The sequence below is a fragment of the Schistocerca nitens genome, chromosome 1, assembly GCF_023898315.1.
Source record: "Schistocerca nitens isolate TAMUIC-IGC-003100 chromosome 1, iqSchNite1.1, whole genome shotgun sequence".
NCBI classification, from domain to species: Eukaryota; Metazoa; Arthropoda; class Insecta; order Orthoptera; family Acrididae; genus Schistocerca; species Schistocerca nitens.
Genome location: NC_064614.1, coordinates 475178234 through 475201686, shown reverse-complemented (window position 1 = coordinate 475201686; position 23453 = coordinate 475178234). Strand labels below are relative to the sequence as shown.

At 46.4% G+C, this 23453-nt stretch overlaps 1 protein-coding gene across 1 annotated transcript in view; it reads left to right on the top strand.

Annotated features, from left to right (window-relative positions):
- Positions 1-23453, top strand: part of LOC126254566 (proclotting enzyme) — a 176727-nt gene that overhangs the window by 49191 nt on the left and 104083 nt on the right. Inside the window, exon 3 of the mRNA XM_049955326.1 lies at positions 2045-2234. Within this exon, the coding sequence (XP_049811283.1) occupies positions 2045-2234 (190 nt within the window). The remainder of the gene's footprint in view (positions 1-2044; positions 2235-23453) is intronic.

Sequence of the window (23453 nt, the reverse complement as noted above, 5' to 3'; positions counted from 1 at the left end):
TATCACTTAACATTCCGCCAGTGCGGACGGTATTTTCTTCGTGATACATTACCCGTGTTAAAATGGACCGTTTATCAACTGCGGAAAAGGTCGGTATCGTGTTGATGTATGGCTATTGTGACCAAAATGCCCAACGGGCGTGTGCTATGTATGCTGCTCGGTATCCTGGACGACACATCCAAGTGTCCCGACCGTTCGCCGGATAGTTACGTTATTTAAGCAAACAGGAAGTGTTCAGCCACATGTGAAACGTCAACCACGACCTGCAACAAATGATGATGCCAAAGTAGGTCTTTGAGCTGCTGTCGCGGCTAATCCGCACATCATTAGCACACAAATTGCGCGAGAATCGGTAATCTCAAAAACGTTGGTGTTGAGAATGCTACATCAACATCGATTGCACCCGTACCATATTTCTATGCACCAGGAATTGCATGGCGACGACTTTGAACGCCGTGTACAGTTCTGCCACTGGGCACAAGAGAAATTACGGGACGATGACAGATTTTTTGCACGTGTTCTATTTAGTGACGAAGCGTCATTCAGCAACAGCGGTAACGTAAACCGGCATAATATGCACTATTGGGCAACGGAAAATCCACGATGGCTGCGACAAGTGGAACATTAGCGACCTTGTTGGGTTAATGTATGGTGCGGCATTATGGGAGGAATGATAATTGGCCCCCATTTTATCGATGGCAATCTAAATGGTGCAATGTACGCTGATTTCCTACGTAATGTTCTACCGATGTTACTACAAGATGTTCCACTGCAAGACAGAATGGCGATGTACTTCCAAATGATGGATGTCCGGCACATAGCTCGCGTGCGGTTGAAGCGGTATTGAATAGCATATTTCGTGACAGGTGGATTGGTCGTCGAAGCACCATACCATGGCCCGCACGCTCACCGGATCTGACGTCCCCGGATTTCTTTCTATGGGGAAAGTTGAAGGATATTTGGTGTCGTGATCCACCGACAACGCCTGACAACATGCGTCAGCGCATTGTCAATGCATGTGCAAACATTACGGAAGGTGAACTACACGCTGTTGAGAGGAATGTCGTTACACGTATTGCCAAATGCATTGAGATTGACGGACATCATTTTGAGCATTTATTGCATTAATGTGGTATTTACAGGTAATCACGCTGTAACAGCATGCGTTCTCAGAAATTATAAGTTCACAAAGGCACATGTATCACATTGGAACAACCGAAATAAAATGTTCAAACGTACCTACGTTCTGTATTTTAATTTAAAAAACCTACCTGTTACCAACTGTTCGTCTAAAATTGTGAGGCATATGTTTGTGACTATTACAGCGCCATCTATCACAAAGCGAAAAAAGTGGTCCAACTAAAACATTCATATTTCTTTACGTACTACACGAATATGTAATAAAAATGGGGGTTCCTATTTAAAAAAAACACAGTTGATAGCCGTTTGATATGGTAGCGCCATCTAGTGGGCCAACCATAGCGCCATCTGGTTTCCACCTTCAAGCTAGAGCGGTTTCGTTCTTTGTAGTTTTTTTTTCGTTTGACGCTTATTTCGTGAGATATTTGGCCCGGCCACGATCAATGGACCACCCTGTCTACTAAGTTTGGTTGAAATGTCTGCATGCGTTCTGAAGCTATGCTTGCTTGTCACCTCTTTCTCTCCCCTATAGCCAGCGTCATTCCTAGGAATGTTAGGACTGTCCTACTGTCACAGTACTTTTCCGATAGTAAGTCGTCCATGTACTAAGTTTCGTTGAAATTGCTGCATGCGTTTGAGAGCTACGCTTACATTTCACTATTTTTTCGCCCTCAACTCCGAAGATGGAGGTGCTTGAGGTGTCTTGCCTTCATGATAATTGTCTCCTGTGTAGCAAGTCCGTCTGCAATTGCTCCAAGCGATTCAGAACAACGGCGGAACAGTCAGACGCGCACAGACACATACATGCAAGTCTTTGTGCAGTTTGTAGACTACTGAGAGTTGTGAGGAAGAGAAGAGAAACCTTGCGGAGACAGCGACTTGAGAGGATGCGTGTTCGCAGGAGACGACCGCGTGGGGGAAGATGCGGCGAGCCCGGACGCTCGCGCGTGCCGCACGCCGACCGGCGGCCGCGGCGTCTGCGACGACCTGAGCGAGTGCCCGCAGCTGCTGCTGCACCTGTCGCAGCTGCGCGACTCCATCTGCTTCAAGAGCCTCTTCACGCCCGGCGTCTGCTGCCCAGCCGACGACGACAGGTAAGTCTCACCTAGCATAGTCAACAGGCCTTCACTCGCACAGTCATATTGGAGGCGTCGATGATCCCGTCCTTGAGCTCCCCAAATGTGGAAATAACAACTGAATTTATATGTGAAGCCCCTAAGCCTGCTCTTTTGTCAACGAGGAACCAGATACTGCATGCCACCCTTGTAAAAAACGGAATCAGTTGAGGCTACCATTTTCTTACAGATATGACAACAGCATCCGAGTCTTGAAAATGTTCGCCACGTAGGCCATCTTTCAGAGGTGCAGACAGATGGAAGTCTGAAGGTGCTAAATCGGGAATGTACGTGAAACGCCCTGCTTAAGTCCGCAGGACAGAACAGGTAGTTGGACTTGTGGAAAGGGGCCAAAGGGGGCTGTCAGTACACTCAAACACATATAACTTTATTTAGTTGTCCAAACAATACAGCAAATAATTTTGAACTTAGTTATCGGCTGAATAAGCCACAACCATCTTATGCCTGAAGGGCACAACCACTTAAATTTAAAAACGGCTGAAAGCCATTAGCTTAAAATTCAGACTCAAAGCAGAATGTTTAGAAGGCAGGAGGCCTCACGTGAGTAAGTTCTATAACTTGGTTGAAGGCCCAACAAATCTAACACTTGAAAAGCAAACAAATTTAATTTAAAGACGACGGAAAGCCCATTAGTTAAGACTGCAGGTAAAATTAATTAAAAAAAAACCAAGGCAGAAGGCCTTATCTTCAATTATCCTGAAGGCCCCACACAGTCTGTTACTTGAAAGACAAGAACTTTAATTTAAAAACGGCTGAAGGCCGTTTACTTAGAACAACTAAAATAATTTTTAATGGGCAGAAGGCCCAAAGCTTTATTTTTAAACAATATTTTACACAGGCTGAAGGCCCAAACAATTTAAGATTTAACAAGTAAGGAATTTAAATTTTAAAGCGGCTGAAGGCCCATTATTTAAAACGCAACTAAAAGCATATAAATTGAAACAATCGGCTATAAGCCATTAAAGTACACAATCAAATACCAATAAGAAAATGCAGTACAGCCAGCGGCGCTCAGAAGTTTCAGGGGGTCGGTTGCGCTTGAAATATTAACGTTCGCTTAGGAGAGACAGGTAGTCGGCCCAACTATATCCGATCCACCGGCAACCCAACCAAGAGACAGTCAACGGACCCACCGACAAGACGACTTGCTTTCCGTCCGACCAGTGCACAAGGAACTCCAAAGCCAAAACGTAAAAGGCGTAGCCGACCACAACCAAGTATGCATAAGCTATCAAAACTGCACACACGTGTTGGGCAGCGACAACACGGTGAGGAAAGGACACTGCCTGAATTTTACGTCAGCGGCCATGGCAGATAACCGGAACGCTAACGGCCACAAGACAGAAAATTCCGCTGGTGCACTTGGACTTCAAATAACCAAAATACAGTTAAACTCCACTGGATGGTGGCCAAACTTTTGCCAACTCCAACACTCGCTGTTTCTCAAGGGAATACCTCCAACAGCCAACCATGAAAACCAACGGCACAATGTGAACAGTCTGGCTTCGGTAATTAAATCACCACTCAACTTTGATGTCCTGCGTTGACGAGCCATAAACCTCGTAGCAGTCGGAACAGCTCTCACACACTCCGACACTGCGTAGAGCCTGCCAGCGGGCCCGGCCCACTGCGCCGCACGATTCCTGGCTGATCCACACCAACCGACCGACTGCCACACATCAACACGGAGACAGCACTAAAATAACTGAGCAGTCGACATCACAAGCTACACACAGTTTCACGAACACTTGCACGAAGGACTAGACAATACTAACGGCAGCGACTGTGCAATAACAAGGACGAATCACGAGTGGCACACGCAGGCAACCCACAAGCGATCGCCGGCCAACATACATGTCGTCCGACAAGACGACCGACCGACGACCAATCAAGACGGTCCGCACTCAAGTGATATGTATTGGCAACCGTCGGGCAAGTCATGGCTGTACGGACCTCAATGCACCCGCGCCCCGACTGAAGTTCTGCCGCATTCTAAGTCAAACACTGCCAGGTCCGAACTGCACTGCAGGCGTGTTCCAACTCACTGGCAGATCCGAACCAACTCCGAACACAGGACAACCACGAAGTAATAGCAGTAAGCAAAGATAATACGCCAGGACTTATATCGATAAGCGCCGCTGCTGCCGCTCACAGGCGGGAAAGGCGGCAAATTAGTGACACCAGTAATTGAAATTAACGTAACGAGGTGGTCGTACAGTGAAAACAGGATGTCAAATGAGATATGGCACGAACACGTGCCACGTACGGCTCTGTACGTTGGATGTGGTGAGACAATTCAGCTGAATTTTGCAAAGAGCTGCGTGGTCGAAAAACTGGTGTGGGGTCTGGCGTTATCATGTTGCAGTTGAAAGTTGGCCTCCTTATCTGGCCTTACACTGGAAATTCGGGCTTTCAGCTTCGTCAGTGTCGTCTTGTAGCGTGCTGAATTCACAGTTTCTCCAGGCTCCAGGACATCCAAAAGAGCCACAACCTGGCGAGCCCAGAAGACTGTGCACATCACTTTGCCTTCAGACGTCTGTGTCTTGAATTTCTTCTTTGACGGAGAATTCGCATGTCGCCAGTCCATGGACTGTCTTTTGGTTTTCCCAGCTCGTAGTGGTGACGCCACGTTTCATCTCCGGTGACGATACTATTCAGAAAATTGTCACCTTCAGCTTCATATTGGTCCAGCAGTTCCCAACAAATCTTCATTCGATGAGTGTTTTGTTCTTCTGTAAGCATTCACGGGACCCAGCTCACACAGACTTTACTATAGCCAACATTTTTCAACATTCCTTTCAAGGCATCACAGCCGACATTCAGCTTTGCACACAATTCTCTAGTCGTTGTCCGCCGATCAGCACGGATGAGTTGATCAAGACGCCCTTCACTGCTAGGGATGACAGCCATGCCGTGTTGACCGGGCCGTGGCTTGTCATGCACATCCTATTCACCATCTTGAAAATGCCATATCCATCGCCTCACGTTGCTGTCGTCTCCAAACATTTTTAGCACACGTCGATGGATTTCAATCGGCGCACTTTCTTCAGCAGTGAGGAATTCAGTCACACATCGCCTTCGTATCAGGCTCGATTTTGGAACACTCCTCGTCTGGCGCCAACTACCGCAAAACAACGGAACCACCTGCAAATGAAAGTGGAACGTTCAAGCATTAGCACTACACCAACTAAATCTGGAGCTGACGTCAGGAGTCACCACAAAAAAAGGAGGCATTACTTTCGGAACGACCATCGTATGTTCCATGGACCGTAGCTTAAAGTGTCTCGCTATGGTGTGGAAAGAGTTACATTACGATACACTGATGAGCCAAAACATTTTGACCACCTACGTAAAATCGTGTCGGTCCACCTCTGGAATGCAATTCAGCAGTGATTCTGGAAGCCATGGATCCCGTAATTTACGGGCGTTTTGTTTGTGGGAGCGGAGATGGCGCCAAATAGCGTAACGGTTGGGTTCCATCGGATTCAGATGACCCGAATTTGATGGCTAAAACATTAATTTGAGCTCATTATCATACGCCTCAAACCATTACAGCACAGTTCTGGCCTTGTGACACCCCTTGAGACACTTTGCTGTTGGGAAAGACATCAAGCATAAGGGGTTACAGGTGGCCCATAATAGTGTTCACGTAGGTCACAGCTGTCGTGGTACCTTCGATTACTACCATAGGACCCATGGAAGCCCAGATATGTCCCCCATAACATAATACTGCTCCCACCGGCCTGCGTCCGTTGTCCGCTACAGCTTTCGAGCAGCCGTTCGCCTAGATGACGGCATATCTGGAAACGACCATCGACCTGGTTTAACAATAAATGGCATTTATCCGACCAGGTGACACGATTGATTGATCCGCGGTTCAATCTGGATGATCCCGTGCGGACTGTAATCATAACTGACGATATTTTTGGGTCAACATTGGAATACGTAGGGGTCCTCCTCTGCGGAACACCATGTTCAACACTGTACGCTGAACGGTGTGCTCCAGAACACTTGTGCCTGCTCCAGCAATGTTATCAGATCTGATACAGATCTCCGCTTATCCTGCATTAGAGAGCGGGAAAGCCTCCGATCCTTATGTTGTGTGATGTGGTATGGCCGATCAACTTCTTGTCGGCTACTCGTGGTTTCAGTATTCTTCAACCACTGTCCACAGATGCTCACGACAGTAACACGCGAACAGAAGACCAGCTTTGCCGTTTCCGAGATGCTCGCCCCCAGGTACTGGGCCACAACAACCTGGCTTTTATCAAAGTCGCTTAAGTCGGCGGATTTCTGCGTTTGCGCTCCTTATCGTTGCTACAGTGATTCCCCTTTCGTCTCTGCTTCCCTCCTATACTTCTCTTACCGCATTAAGTGTCTTCGGGACCACCAGTCAACATACAACATCGCGGTAGGCAGTGCATAATGTTGTGTCTCAATACCTAACGCCATCTCTCTCTCTCTCTCTCTCTCTCTCTCTCTCTCTCTCTCTCTCTCTCCCCTTCTCTCTCTTTTCCCTCCCTGTCTCTCTCTCTCTATCTTTCTCTTCTTTACACACGCACACACACACACACGCACACACACACACACACACACACACACACACACACACACACACACACACACACACACACACACGTGCGCGCGCTTACATTCATAAAGTCTTATATGGGGTTAGAAAGAGTTGTCAAGCAAATATGACTTCACTTTGTATTTGCCTTTAATTTTACTATCCATGACAACACTGTGTGAAAAGTCAAATATTTTTATGACCGAATAGCTCACTTCGTTATGTGGAACGCTAGGGTTGAATGATGGATAGGGGACACCATTTATCCTCCTAGTATTTATTTACGTACGTTAATGCTGTTTTCGAATTTTGGTTGACTGTTGACCATAAATTTCACAAAGGAGTAAACGTTTTCGTGAGGATGTTGTGAGTATGCCCAACTGTGTAAAGACGATCTAGAGTGGACACCACATATCAACGTTGTTACACGCTTCTGAGAAACACTTTCTTCCTTCGTGATGAGTCTCCAGAGGTATTATATTATAAAACATTGGCCAATGGGAAAAAAAGACAAGTCAGCTTATTGATACTTTCGCTTCCAGTACCTAGTGTCACCTGTAATGCAGAAGTTTCCTATCTTAGGCGTTTAAAAATATCTGTAACAGCTAACTTCCATTTCAGGTTCTTCTCATTATAAACATCCAAGAATATAGAATGTTTTATTTGTCAATATCCCTCATGCATAATGATATGGTCAGACCTTGTGCGCTATACAGTTGGATGTATTGTGTTTTATCTAAGTTAAGAGACAGATCATTTGCAGGGAACAGCTTATTAACTACCAAGAAAGTTTTGAGTTTTCAAATGTATCGTTAGCTAACAGCACTATCTCAACTTCTTCGGTACACGATGGCAAATGTTTTATATGGGATGTTTTCAAAATTAATGTACAAATGAGAGGGCTGATATAACTGATATAATGGGTCATAACAAGCAACTTTCACATAGCAAGCCTTGTCCGCCTCCCTTAGCGTTCGACGCTCGGCGCCCTTTGACAGCGTAGCGCAGCACCAGGAAGATAGCCATACAAACCGCCATCCGAGTTAACCTGCTAGCAGCCCTGCAGGGCACGTTTTCAATTTTTTTATATCAAGGTAAGAGAGAGGTGGGGTTGACGTTTCATGACCTCTATTTGCAAATAGCTACAATAACTGCTCGAAATTGCGCTCTCTTGCAACGATGCCCGAGTGATGATCGCACGCTTTCAAACACCCCTCGAAAAGTAGTTATTGCATTAGAGGCTGCCAAAACCCGCGCTACCAGTTCTTCATCCGTCTCGATAGGTGCTTCTGCACAACAGATTTCAGTTGTTCAAAAATGGTTCAAATGGCTCTGAGCACTATGGGACTCAACTGCTGAGGTCATAAGTCCCCTAGAACTTAGAACTACTTAAACCTAACTTAACCTAAGGACAACACACATCCATGCCCGAGGCAGGATTCGAACCTGCGACCGTAGCGGTCGCGCGGTTCCAGACTGTAGCGCCAGAACCGCTCGGCCACCAGCGGCCGGCATTTCAGTTGTTCCCAGACGAGAACATAGTGGGGCGTCGAGTGGGGGGAACGTGCAGGTCATGCTGCCGTCCACCGCACCCTATCTGGTTCGCACCAAAGATCTCATCCAAATGATTTCGCACCGCATGAGAGAAATGTGCGGATGTACCATCATGTTGGTACCACGTGCGCATTCACACGTTGAGTGGGATATGCTCTGGTAACTCTGGTCGTATTTCCCTTAAGAAGATTATATATCTGCTTGTGTTCAGTCGTCGGAAGAATGTGTATGGACCAATCAGATTGTCACCTAAAAGCAGTCTAAATGTTGGCGGCGAAGCGCTCTTGGTGACCATGAACAAAGACGGCGTGTGAATTCTCCCGTGCCCATACATGTTGATTGTGGCTCTTGAACACACCTTCCCTTGTAAACAATGGGTCATCCGCAAAAAGTGCAAAGTGATGGAACTCAGGTTGAATGCCAAAACTACAGGCAGAAGACAATCTTCCGGGTTAAGGGCTTGTACTTTCTGAAAGCGGTAAGGGTTCAAACCATATTCATACCAAGCACGTCCGACCTTGGAATGTACCAAGCACGTCAGACCTTGGAATGGCTTACACCAGTTTCTCGAGCAACACTGAACTCGACGAGGGCGTGTTTTTTGCAACAATGCTAACGCCTCCTCTTGAAACTCTAGTATACGCACTGTGCGTTGGTCTTCGCACCTGTATCACAAAATGAATACATTCGGTTTCTATGTAGGCCTTAAATGCACATGTGTCGTTACAACTCACATGAAGTGCACCTATCTCTCTCAGGGAACTCTGGATGGCGGTGAAAGTGCGAGATCTGGTACTCGCCGATTCGGAAACCGCTGAACGTACAACCGCTGAGCAGTGAGATCATTTCCATCCGCCGATCCGTAAGCACAGTGCATGTCTGCCCTTTCATACCAAGGAAAGAACTCCATTTCCCGTCCGCTCTGCACAGTACCAAACACAAGAGTGTCACCGTTTGTTGGCACACAGCATCAGAGCGAACCAGACTGGGCAGTGTGCACATGTGCCGCACTCTGTGCAACATAGTATTAGCGGGCATTTGCAGTGCCAATCGCAACGCGTTCACGTCCCAGCAAATACCGAAGAAACTCCGTGGTGTTGTCCCGACAAAAATGCCTGCTACCATTTCGACTCGAAAGGCTGGCTGTATGCCTAACTTCCCGGCGGCGCGGCGCTGTTAAAAGACGCCTAGCGCTGTACGCTATGGGGCACGGACGTGGGTTGCTGTGTGAAATTTACTTGTCACGACTCACTTTACCCCCTCTCATTCTTTTACATTCGTTTGGGAAACACTCTGTATATAACAAGAACAACAGTGAAGTCATTAACGATGCCTGTGGTACCGATACAGCTTTAGTGATTAGTCCTAGTTATGAAGATGCTATGTCACTGTGTTCAATTTATAAGTTTCTTTATATGACAACCTGCATTCTTTTAGTTCAACAGTGTGTAACATACACCGAAGCCCCAAAGAAACTGGGGTAGGCATGCGTATTCAAATACTGAGATATGTAAACAGACAGAACACGACGCTGCGGTCGGCAACGCCTACATAACACAAGTGTCTGGCGCAGTTGTTAGATCGGTTACTGCTGCTTCAGTGGCAGGTTATCAAGATTTAAGTGAGTTTGAAAAAAAAATGGTTGAAATGGCTCTGAGCACTATGGGACTTAACATCTGAGATCATCAGTCCCCTGGAACTTAGAACTACTTAAATCTAACTAACCTACGGACATCACACACATCCATGCCAGAGGCAGGATTCGAATCTGCAACCGTAGCGGTCGCGCGGTTCCAGACTGAAGCGCCTAGAACCGCTCGGCCACACCGGCCGGCTAAGTGAGTTCGAAGTAGTGTTATAGTCGCCGCACGAGCGATAGGACACAGCATCTCCGAGGTAGCGATGAAGTCGGGATTTTCCCGTACGACCATTTCACAAGTGTACCGTGAATATCAAGGAGCCGGTAAAACATCAAATCTCCGACATCACTACGGCTGGAAAAAGATCCTGGAAGAACGGAACTAACGACGACTAAAGAGAATCGTTCAACGTGGCAGAAGCGCAACCCTTGCGCAAATTGCTACAGATTTCAGTGCAGGGCCATCAACAAGTGTCAGCGTGCGAACCATTCAACGAAGCATCAGCGATATGGGCTTTCGGAGGCGAAGGCCCAATCGTGTACCCTTCATGACTGCACGACACAAAGCTTTACATTTCTCCTGTGGCCGGTCGGTGTGGCCGTGCGGTTCTAGGCGCTTCAGCCTGGAACTGCGTGACCGCTACGGTCGCAGGTTCGAATCCTGCCTCGGGCATGGATGTGTGTAATGTCCTTAGGTTAGTTAGGTTTAAGTAGTTCTACGTTCTAGGGGACTGATGACCACAGATGTTAAGTCCCATAGTGCTCAGAGCCATTTGAACCATTTTGTTTCTCCTGAGTGCGTTAACACCGACGTTGGACTGTTGATGACTGTAAACACGTTGCCTGGTCGGACGTGTCTCGTTTCAAATCGTATCGAGCGGACGGACATGCATCGGTATGGAGACAACCTCATGAATGTATGGACGGTGAATGTCAGCAGGGGACTGTTCAAGCAGATGGAGGCTCTATAATGGTGTGGAACGTGTGCAGTTGAAGTGGTATGGGACCACTGATACGTCTAGATACGATTCTGAGAGGTGACACGTACGTAAGCATCCTGTCTGATCACCTGCATCCTTTCATGTCCATTGTGCATTCCGACGGATTGGTTCAAATGGCTCTGAGCACTATGGGACTTAACTTCTGAGGTCATCAGTCCCCTAGAACTTAGAACTACTTAAACCTAACTAACCTAAGGACATCACATACATCCATACCCGAGGCAGGATTCGAACCTGCGACCGTAGCGGTCGCGCGGTTCCAGACTGTAGCGCCTAGAACCGCTCGGCCACACCGGCCGGCCTTCCGACGGACTTGGGCAATTCCACAGGACAATGCAACACCCCACACGTTGAGAATTGCTACAGAGTGGCTCCAGGAACACGCTTCTTAGTTTAAACATTTCCACTGGCTACCAAACTCCCCAGGCATGAACATTATTGAGCATGTCTGGGATACCTTGCAACATGCTGTTCAGAAGAGGTCTCCACCCCCACGTTCTCTTACGGTTTTATTGGACAGTCCTGCGGGATTCATGGTGTCAGTTCCCTCCAGCATTACTTCGGACATTAGCCGAGTCCATGCCATGTCGTGCTGCGGCACTTCTGCGTGCTCGCGGGGGCCCTACACGATATTAGGCAGGTGTACCACTTTCTATGGCTTTTCAGTGTAGTTACCAGCAGCGTCCGTGACACTGTAATCGCTGCCTCACAAAAAAAAGTGAAGTACCCAGTAGAGGTGGAGGAAACGAAATGAAACTTTGCGGATTGAGAGGGTATGTGATGTTGTGATGATTAGAATATTGAATCAAATTTACAATAACTTAGTAGTGTGAGCACATTTACCAGTGTGAAGTTGCACCCCTTCAGCTTGGAAGCATGCAATAATTCGTTGAGGAAATGTGTCTTAAAGCCGTCATATCCTCTTATGAGGCAAAGTGGCCCTCAACTGTTGTAAGTAGTCCGTGATCCTGGATACTGGCACTGGGACGGAGTGGAAGTCCGGGCAGGTCCCACGCAAGTTCTGTCGGGCAGATCTTCGGACTTGCTGCAGATGAGACTACATCAAAATCACTCAGACAGATCGCAGAGGCACGTGCATGTGTGTATAAACATTGTCGACTTGCAAAATTGCACCAAGACACTATTACAAGAGAGGTAACAAATGAGGACTCAGGACTCACTATGCCGTAATGTACCGTTGTGCCACCAAAGTTCTCTGATTCACAACCGGCCGTCCCCTGTTAAGTTATACCCTATGGGATGATGCCAGGGGTAAAGGAGTAGCACCGCTATGCGTCTCCAGAATGCAATATGAATGGGACCTCGTCCACTGTTCTTCCAGGGTAGTATAGAACTGCTTATTCGTCGCAGAACACGATGCGATGTCTTTCATCAGCAGCCCATGCTTCCAGGTCACAGCACCACTTCTAACGCAGCCATTTGTATTTTGGTGTTAACGGCAGCCTAGACGTGGGTAGGCAATTCTCTTGTTGTACTTCCGCTTGCTAATGGTGCAGACTGACAGAATGTTGCAGGGGATCCATTACTTGTTCTTGGACGGCAGGTGCAGATGTGACGAGCATGTGATGTTATTGATGGAAAATACGACAGTCCTACTTTTTGGTGGTCAGACGTGGTCGACCAGACTCCTCACGACGATTATAGCGGCCCTTACATTTTCATGCAGTCTAAAATCAGTCCACTGCTACATGGGAATGCATCACAAATCTGGATGTTGTGTAGTTCATCCATTCGGCCAAATGGACCCCACAATGAGATTCGCTTCAAACTCTGTCAGGTTCTGATAATGCTCTCACGCAAGTACACGGCATCTCCGTGTTCTTCACAGTGAGCACTCAACATTTGACCTGCTCACGTCCTGTATATACTCTACCAGGCCCGGTAACAACACTCAACACCAACAACACTAAAACATCCTCGTGAGCGTTCTATCTGTCACAGGGAATTGCAACACTAACGATTTACGCACACGTCGATGGTGTGTACGAATACGAAATTACATTGGCATCCGACTATGTCTTCTGGGTGATTCACTTTTTTATAATGACATGTATTTGCGCCTGTACAGGAGAATACTGTGAATAGTACTATCAAATATTTTTGACAAATCACAGAACATAGAAGTTGGCAATATTGTGTCACCACTACCATTTCCCATAACTGGATGAATTCTTCTATGGCAAATAATTCATTGCAGTTATTCAGAAACATTTTCCAACCATTAGCAAACGATACCGACCTTATAATACAGGGTGTCCCACACGAAAGAGGTCCCAAAAACAAACATTTGCTTAAATTACACTTAAAGGCATGCATAAAGATCAGGAAATGAAATGAAACGAACATGTCATACCTTCGTCATGGGGAAATAAAGGTGAATCACAAAAGGTGCTGGAAGTTACCGCCCTCGTCTTGTAAACACAGTTGAACACGACTTTGCAGATTCTCGACGTTGCTGCCAGAGCCTCTGGAGTCACTGTCTGGAATTCAGGAATGATGTTCTCTCGTAAATGGCCCAAGCTGTGTGGTTTGTTCCTGTAGACCTTGCCTTTTCGGCCACCCCAGATGAAAAAGTCAGGTGACCTTGGGGACCATAGTCCTTTCGAAGCCACTATGGCGGGGAAAAATGCTTAGATCTTAGCCATGATCACTCGAGGCGTGTGGCATGTGGCGCCAACCTGTTGGTGCCAGCCGAGAGTAAGTTCTTCATCGTCCAAATGGGTCACAAACTCACGAAACATTTCGATAGAAACTGCATTTGTCACAGTAGACTCGAAAAAAAGTTGGTCCGATAATGCGACACTGTGATATTCCACAGAACACGCCAATCTATTGTGAATGCAGGTGTTGCTAGACCAGTGCATGTGGATTTTCATTACACCAAAAAGTGTATCTGAGAGTTTACATAGCCAGAGAGGTGGAACCAGGCCTCATCAATGAACCATGTGTACTGCAGTATTCCTGACCTCTGAGCAACCAACTGCTGAAACCAACTTCAAAATGTAATGAGTTTGTCTTTGTCATTGACATACAGTTCCTGAGCAACTGTAAACCTGTATGGATACAAGCCAGCTTTCTTTGCAGGTCTGTGACACGTGCTCTGTGACATTCCACATTCCTGAGATAAACGTCGAACAGACTTTGCAGGAGAGGCCAACAATCGTTGTTCCACGTCAGTCACTTTTTCTTCCGATAATGGCGGCCATCTCCCGCCGTGAAGATCCAACACCGTTCCATATTCTCCGTCTTGTTCACTACCTTTTGTATGCAGAATTTAGACGGTATATGCTGGTCACAAAACTGTTCAACAAACATTCGCTGACGTAATCTTAATGGAACCAGTAATCCAATATTGTTTCACAAGGAACAAACGCTCTTCGACAGAATAGCGATACGCTGTCACAAAACACTGAACACTGAGCTACAGCACAGCGACGCGGGGAAACACTGTTGCGTTAAACGATGCTGCAGAGTGCAGTGTTGCCATGTCAAACGTCACAAATTACACGGTGGTATTTCAGCGGAATTGCTACACGTGTTTGCGGGGCCTCTTTCAAGTGTACACCCTGTACATTGAAGTAGAGATAACCACTTACTAGCGTCTTGCACCATTTTCGGCCTGATAATGGCGACATCGCATCTTGGAATTTACTCTACGAGACTCTTAAAGTATTGACGAACTCTCCTGAATCACGAAGTTCGGCTACTACCTGCAACACAACGAGGCAGGCTCAAGGTTGGTTGTTGGTTGGTTGGTTTGGGGAAGGAGACCAGACAGCGTGGTCATCGGTCTCATCGGATTAGGGAAGGATGGGGAAGGAAGTCGGCCGTGCCCTTTCAGAGGAACCATCCCGGCATTTGCCTGGAGTGATTTAGGGAAATCACGGAAAACCTAAATCAGGATGGCCGGACGCGGGATTGAACCGTCATCCTCCCGAATGCGAGTCCAGTGTCTAACCACTGCGCCACCTCGCTCGGTGCAGGCTCAAGGCGCCTGACCTTAACTGTAGACCTCGCTCAGGTGTCCTTGGTAGTGAGAGCAGGTGACTGGAGAATCCCATCATAAGCACTCTCATGTTCATAGAGCGTTCCCGAGTCCATTTTGACACATTCTGGAGCGATGGCGTCATGCTCTTGGTGAGTGTACTGGTTTCCTGTGGGAAGCTGGAGGCGAATAAATGGGTACCTACATTGTTGCCGGCACGGTAGCTCAGCGTGTTCGGTCAGAGGTTTAGCTGCCCTCTGTAATAAAATAACTGAGTTAACCGATGAACAACGAACTTAAACGGATGTCTTACGATGTCCGCCCCGAGCAGATGCAACGAACAAAAGCGAACAAAATGAGATTAAAAAAAAAAGAGGTCTAGGGGTAGCGTCTTTGATTAGTAACCAAAACGTCCTCGGGCCCAGGTTCGAATCCCGCCACTGCTTAAATTTTGATTAATAATGAGCATTGGCGGCCGAAGACTTCCGGCATAAGAAGTCACCCTCGTACTGCCAACGTCCATGTCAAAGAGGGCGGAGGAGCGAACAGAGGTTCAGGTCACTCTATTATCCTAGGGGTGGGCAACTGCCCTTAAAGGCGGAAGAATCAGCAGTGATCAACGGCATGAGGATGCAGAAGGCAATGGAAACCACTGTATTAAAGACACGTAACGTGTATCCACAGGACATATTCCGGCTTTCGCTGTCGCCGCGGTCGGACGTGCTAGCTGGTTGCTCCGCATCGTCGGTGTCCTTGCCAGTGTTTACTGTTTGCCGTTCAGTGTTTCTGTGTTCCGAGTGATTCACGTGTACTGTTCTTTTTTGTGGTCGTCCTTTTCGTCAGCAACTTGCCGATTTTGTACGGGATTCGGGATTTACCGGATCCCCTACAGCTGCAGCGTCATGTCTACCACCATCCGGAAAAACACCCTGGTTTTTGGCTTTGACAAGGATATCCGCCGAGTTCAACCGACCGCCCTCGAGATTCATGACTGGCTAACAGAGATAATAGGCATCACTTCTGATTCTGTGCACACCACCCAGCTAGATTCTGATCTTTATTGCGTGTTTGTCAAGTTTCTCAGTCCAGTAGCAGTTGATCGACTTACTGAAAAAATAGGCAAACAAGTCCCTTTTGTTCATCGCGACGGCACCGCTAGTATGGTTACTATAACACGTGCCGATACCTCGATTCAGACAGTTCGAGTACTTAACTTACCCATAGAGATTGACAATGCTAAAATTAAAGATGCACTTTCTAAGTTTGGTGAGGTTAAAGAAATTGTCAACGAAAAGTGGTCGTCTCGCTACAAATTACAATGTTTCAATGGGATTAGGTCTGTGGACATGGAAGTAAAAATGAACATTCCTTCTCACATCACGGTCAATGGTTATAAGGCTCACATTATACATGGTGAGTCACCTAACGTTACCACTGGATATATTTCGTAAACCACATCAAATACTGACGAATCGATTCCACAGACCGAACGTGAGGAGAGGGGCCAGTGTAATTGGTTAATACAAACCATAAAAAATGCACGGAAGTATGTCTTTTAACACAAACCTACGTTTTTTTAAATGGAACCCCGTTAGTTTTGTTAGCACATCTGAACATATAAACAAATACGTAATCAGTGCCGTTTGTTGCATTGTAAAATGTTAATTACATCCGGGGATATTGTAACCTAAAGTTGACGCTTGAGTACCACTCCTCCGCTGTTCGATCGTGTGTATCGGAGAGCACCGAATTACGTAGGGATCCAAAGGGAACGGTGATGGACCTTAGGTACAGAAGAGACTGGAACAGCACATTACGTCCACATGCTAACACCTTTTTATTGGTCTTTTTCACTGACGCACATGTACATTACCATGAGGGGTGAGGTACACGTACACACGTGGTTTCCGTTTTTCAATTACGGAGTGGAATAGTGTGTGTCCCGACATGTCAGGCCAATAGATGTTCAATGTGGTGGCCATCATTTGCTGCACACAATAGCAATCTCTGGCGTAATGAATGTCGTACACGCCGCAGTACTTCTGGTGTAATGTCGCCGCAGGCTGCCAAAATACGTTGTTTCATATCCTCTGGGGTTGTAGGCACATCACGGTACACATTCTCCTTTAACATACCCCACAGAAAGAAGTCCAGAGGTGTAAGATCAGTAGAATGGGCTGGCCAATTTATGCGTCCACCATGTCCTATGAAACGCCCGTCGAACGTGTACCTCACCCCTCATGGTAATGTAGATGTGCATCAGTGAAAAAGACCAATAAAAAGGTGTTAGCATGTGGATGTAATGTGCTGTTCCAGTCTCTTCTGTAGCTAAGGTCCATCACCGTTCCCTTTGGATCCCTACGTAATTCGGTGCTCTCGGATACACACGATCGAACAGCGGAGGAGTGGTACTCAAGCGTCAACTTTAGGTTACAATATCTCCGGATGTAATTAACATTTTACAATGCGACAAACGGCACTGATTACGTATTTGTTTATATGTTCAGATGTGCTAACAAAACTAACGGGGTTCCATTTAAAAAGACGTAGGTTTGTGTTAAAAAAAACATACTTCCGTGCATTTTTTTATGGTTTGTATTAACCAATTACACTAACCCCTCTCCTCACGTTCGGTCTGTGGAATCGACTCGTCAGTATTTGATGTGGTTTACGAAATATATCCAGCGGTAATGTTAGGTGACTCACCCTGTATATTCTGGTCAGGCCCCCACCTGCCATATCTGCAATGAACTAGGCCATCTTCGCCAGGACTGTCCCCGCCGAGTTTTTGTCTTGAAAAATAATCTCCAGCCGCGGCATAGATTGACACTTAACCAGGTAATGGCAGTAGATACTTCTGGTTCTTCTGCACACCCTGATGTTGATGCTCCCCAGGCAACTACCTCCGAGACCCCGCCCATAACCGCTGATGCGTTTCCACCACTCGTAGAACGGCAAACTGCTGTGCCAGTTTGTCTTGAAAGTGAATCTCAGCAAAAGAAAAGGCCGCTGGAACATAGTGATGAGCATTCAGATGAGGAAGTATCTCACACGACTCCTGCAACCCGGAAACCAAAACCATCAATCGCGGAGGATTTAGTACCAGATGATGTTATGCGGGTCGATTTTGAAGCCAGTGCGGATGGACTTGAGGGGATGCCGAATTCTGAGACGCCAGGTCATGAACAGGAACCTCCAATCTTGCGTGCCGCGCCCGAAGGACAACAGCCGCTACAACGCGCACACAGTGAGGAAGTGTTGTGTCAACAACGCGCTACAGCTGACGCCCGACAACAAGTTCCGGACGGAAGTACACAAGCGAAAGTGTTTACCAACCTGCCAGCTGCCGGCGGCAGTGCTGCGACAACGATACCACCGCGTCTCAAAGAATCCACAAAAACTCCGGGACCTCAAAACGCCCCACGACGAAGGCTCAATCCACAACCAAATATCTCCGTTCCTCGCAACAAGGGCAATTCCACTTCGTCGCAAGCGGATGTGGTACCCCGAAATATTAGCTATGAAATTGTGAGGGAAGGATTCGGTGATGACAACAGCAAAGAACTCGGCGAAGCCCATCCCCCACAGTAGTGTCGCCTAAGGTTGCAAAGCTTCTTCGTGTTTCTTTCTGTCCTCTTATCCGGTTATGGTTCGCAGCATTCACTGTGTCGTTTTTGCTTCAACCGGCCTATGATTCACAGTGTATCACTTGTTATGATCTTTATTTAGCTTCCTGATCCAATAATCGTCCCATGGCTGCTCACATTATACCTTTTTTAATCCTGCAGACGGCACTCTTGTGCTCCATGCCACCGTTTTATTATATTTTTGCATCTCATTATCTATATGCTACAGGCCTACACTATCACCTCCCTTAATATCAATAGGATTACGTCAGAGTTAAAACTTGCTTTGTCCGCAGCTCGTGGTCGTGCGGTAGCGTTCTCGCTTCCGGCGCCCGGGTCCCGGGTTCGATTCCCGGCGGGGTCAGGGATTTTCCCTGCCTCGTGATGACTGGGTGTTGTGTGCTGTCCTTAGGTTAGTTAGGTTTAAGTAGTTCTAAGTTCTAGGGGACTGATGACCATAGACGTTAAGTCCCATAGTGCTTAGAGCCATTTTTTTAAAACTTGCGTTATTAAAACAATTTTTGTTTGACTCTGGTACGGATATTGCCCTTTTACAAGAGGTCGTAACATAGCAATTTAACATTCCCGGCTATGTTACAATAATCAATTTCTCTCCAGAATTGAGTGCTGGCACAGCTATTTCGGTCAGGGAAGGAATACCTCTAACCGATGTCGAAAAGTTAGACTCTGGACGGGGGATAGGCGTGAATATCATGGGAGTCAGTGTAATCAATCTGTATGCGCCATCTGGAAGTGCACGGCGCACTGACAGATCAAAGTTTTTTAAGGAGGATATCATTTACTTATTGGGGAGAGACTCTCCAAACTTGATCGTTGCAGGCGATTTTAATTGTGTATTACACCATAAAGATCAATCGCCCAATTTTAGTTATTCCCATGAATTAAACTTTCTTGTCTTCCAAATTCAATTGAGCGATGCGTGGGAAGTTAAGTACCCCACGCTTGTGAAATACACGCACATTTCGTATAATTCCAGCAGCGGGATTGATAGAATCTATATGTCGAGTCACATAGTGAGGAATTTGCTACAAGTAGAAATAACTCCAGTCAGCTTTTCTGACCACAGTAGAGTGAGTGCCTCCATAAACTTAGACCGGCAACCAACGCACTTTTTTAGGAATCAGTGGAGCATGAATGTCGGCATTTTAACAAACGAGGAGCTCGAGGCCGAATTAAAGACAGCTTGGGAATTTTGCTTGCGCTCTGTACACAATTTTCCGAGTATTTTGGAGTGGTGGACCCGCAAGCCGAAGCCCAAATTAGGGAAAGTAATTATATCTTACAGTATAGAGAGATCTCGGGCAGTTCACCTTACAATGGAATTTTACTACATGGTTTTACGGGATTTGTATAATCAGGCAGATGGCTCAGACAGGCGATTGTCCGACATCAAGAAAATTAAAGCGACATTATTAAGCTTAAAGAGAAAACAACTGGAGGGTCTTAAAATTAAGTCAAAAGCCAGATCTGTCAGCGAGGACGAAACGCGTGCGTTATATCATCTGATTAAACATCGCAAGAACCGACGACGTATATTCATGGACGAACTTAGATTAGAAAACGGTACTGTCCTCACTGTGCAAAACGAGATAATCAGAGAAATCCACAGGTATTACAGTGCCCTGTATGAGGTAGAAGCAACGCAGGAGGACGATTAGGATGAGTTATTTGCATTTACAACCTCCACAATTACGGCCGACGACAACGCCAGCTTATTTTCGGCTTTTAGTCCAGATGACGTCTTTGAAATAATTCGCGGCTCTCCTAAAAGGAAATCGCCGGGCCCTGATGGCCTTCCGGTCGAATTCTATCAACGATATTGGAGTCTCATAGGTGATAAGTTGACACAAGCCGTTAACGGCGTCCTGCGGGGAAAGTTTGTACCACCAGAACTTATGTAAAATCGTGTTGATTCCTAAAAATAAGGGATGTAAAAAGATCCACAACTTCCGGCCGATTTATCTTCTTAATTCAGATTATAAGATTATTGCGAGAGCTTTAAACAAACGAATGATGCCGTTGACCGCAAACATAATTGGGCAACAGCAAACTTGTGCTTATAGGCGATCAATATTTCAGACTATAGCACAATATAGAGGTATCGTCGCTCTGTCGTCTGCCAGCACCATTAATTGCGGCCTCCTTTTTGTCGATTTTTATAAAGCATTTGACCATGTCAGCAATAAATACCTCTTCGAAACGATGCGGAGGATGGGTTTCCGGCAGGACTCCATCGCTATCTTGCGCAATATGATCACTGGTCTGGCCGCCACGATCTCTGTTAACTGCCAGCTCACAAGACCAATTACCATCCCCCAAGGAAGCCCCCTTTCCATGTTGCTCTTTGTCATCTCACTAGAACCATTGCAGCGGCTAGTACAAGAGCACATGACGGGCATAACGATCGCCGGGAAGAAAACTGCAGTTGGTGCATATGCTGATGATGTCGGCATCGTCGTGAGGAACAGGGAAGATGTGATTCAACTGGAGGCAGACCTCAAAAGCTATTGTTCCACTTCTGGCGCAAAAATAAATGAAACTAAAAGCAAATTTCTCCGTATAAGGGGACTTGACGATGTCGGCCTAGAATGGGCTAACCATGTTATGGAACACAAATCTCTTGGGACGATACTGACGGTCCCCCCACAAAAGATGATAACGGCAAATTGGCGGGATGTCTTGCTCAAAGTCAAGGGTGCTTTAATAGATAACGTCCATCGCAGCATGGACCAATTTCAGATGGTTAAATTTATAAATACATGTATCCTGTCGAGAGCATATTATGTGGCACAGGTCTTTCCACTCCCCACCGTCATAATCAAACAGATAATGAGCAAGTTGACCAATTTTCTGTGGCGGGGGGAAATATCTCGAGTTGACGTGAAGACTGTGACCCTCGACCCTCTGCATGGCGGTATGGGTCTAACCGATCTGAACGCCAAAGCAACGGCTTTGTACATTAAACGGATGACATCCTTTATCCAAAGCTACTCTGACACCCTTACGGCTAATACGGCTAAGTTGTTTGAGGCAGTCGCGCCGAAAAGCGTAGAACCGTCGATCAATGTGCCGACGATCGACTACCAGCTCTCCCACATCCACACATATTATCTGGAAAAGAGCTACTTGAGCGAGGTCCTTCTCCAACATCGCCCCTTAACTGCTAAGGACATTCTGGAGGCCGGCCGAAGTCGCCGTGCGGTTAAAGGCGCTGCAGTCTGGAACCGCAAGACCGCTACGGTCGCAGGTTCGAATCCTGCCTCGGGCATGGATGTTTGTGATGTCCTTAGGTTAGTTAGGTTCAACTAGTTCTAAGTTCTAGGGGACTAATGACCTCAGCAGTTGAGTCCCATAGTGCTCAGAGCCATTTTTGACATTCTGGAGCACAGGAAACAATATGAGGGCAAGAACAAAATCGAACACAAGCATACTGGTGTCAATTGGGATGTCCTGTGGGCGAACATCAGCAACAGTGTACTTCCGTCCTTGGTCAGGTCGACGTGGTACAAAACGGTCAACAACATTATCAGCACAAATGAGCGCCTGCATGCGATTGGGCTAAGCGACACAGCCCATTGTCCAGATTGTCACCAAGTGGATACTGTTCTCCACAGATATACTTGCAGTCACCGCATGCGCAATTGGAAATGGGTTCGTCAAAAAGTCGCCCTTATAACTAGGACTTCTGAAAATAACATAGACACGAACTTACTGCACAGACCAGACGTCAAATATTTTCCGCCAACTAAAAATAATGCCGTCATGTGGATGTTGGGTCACTATACAAGTCATGCATTCAATCAGCTGACGGGCGACGATTACAGCGAATTTCTGTTACACATGGAAACGGAATATTTTAAAATTAAACACTACGCGGATCACCGTCGCAAGTACGGTAATATGCGCCATATTGCATTCAATAGAACGGGGATTGGATAGCTGTTCGAGCTCTCAAACCTTCCCCCGTTTATGTATGAAGCGAATAGTCTGGCTCAAAAAATCAATGTCCTTTACAGTCAATGTGAGTGGTGACGGGTATGGGGGCGGCACCGTGGCCAGGCCTCGGACTAATTGACCCCTGACCTCCTTGCCGCCACCTGCCTATCACGCTCGTCGCAAGGACATTGCAGTAGCTTCAGTACTTATATATAATAAAAAAACAATAAATAAAAGAGGACCCATAAAAAAATAAAAAATAAAGAAAAAAGAAAAAGAAAAAAATTGAGCTACAGGAAATTATTATTATTATTATTATTATTACTATCATTATTACTATTATTATTATTAAGTGATGCAGGATTTAAAAAATAAAAAAAAGGTGGCCGCGTGTTTAAGGCGTGGAGAAAAAAAAGTAGTCTTGTGGCAAAACGCGAAAAAAAAAATTGGCGCCGAGGACAGCGCTTGGACTTCTAATCCATAGGTCGTGGGTTCGATCCCCACAAGGGATGAGCAATTTTTAAAAATACGTGCTGAAGACGACATTGATATTGGAACATGGGTGACCACTAGTGTGTTCGAGAGGCAGAAATAGTTGTGTAATCAGCAGTATGATACAGATTGTTTACATTTCATATGCCAGGAAATTTCTCGAAAAAACAAAAGAGTGGTGCTTGACTAGCTCACCCTGGCCAACCTATAAGGTAACTGACGCTCACCACCATTAGAGCGTGTATTTAAACCAAACCTGATTTTATTCCTCATCGTGACTCTTATGCAACTGGTGCCAAATTCAGTATATGTAGGGGACAGCCAAGGGGGAG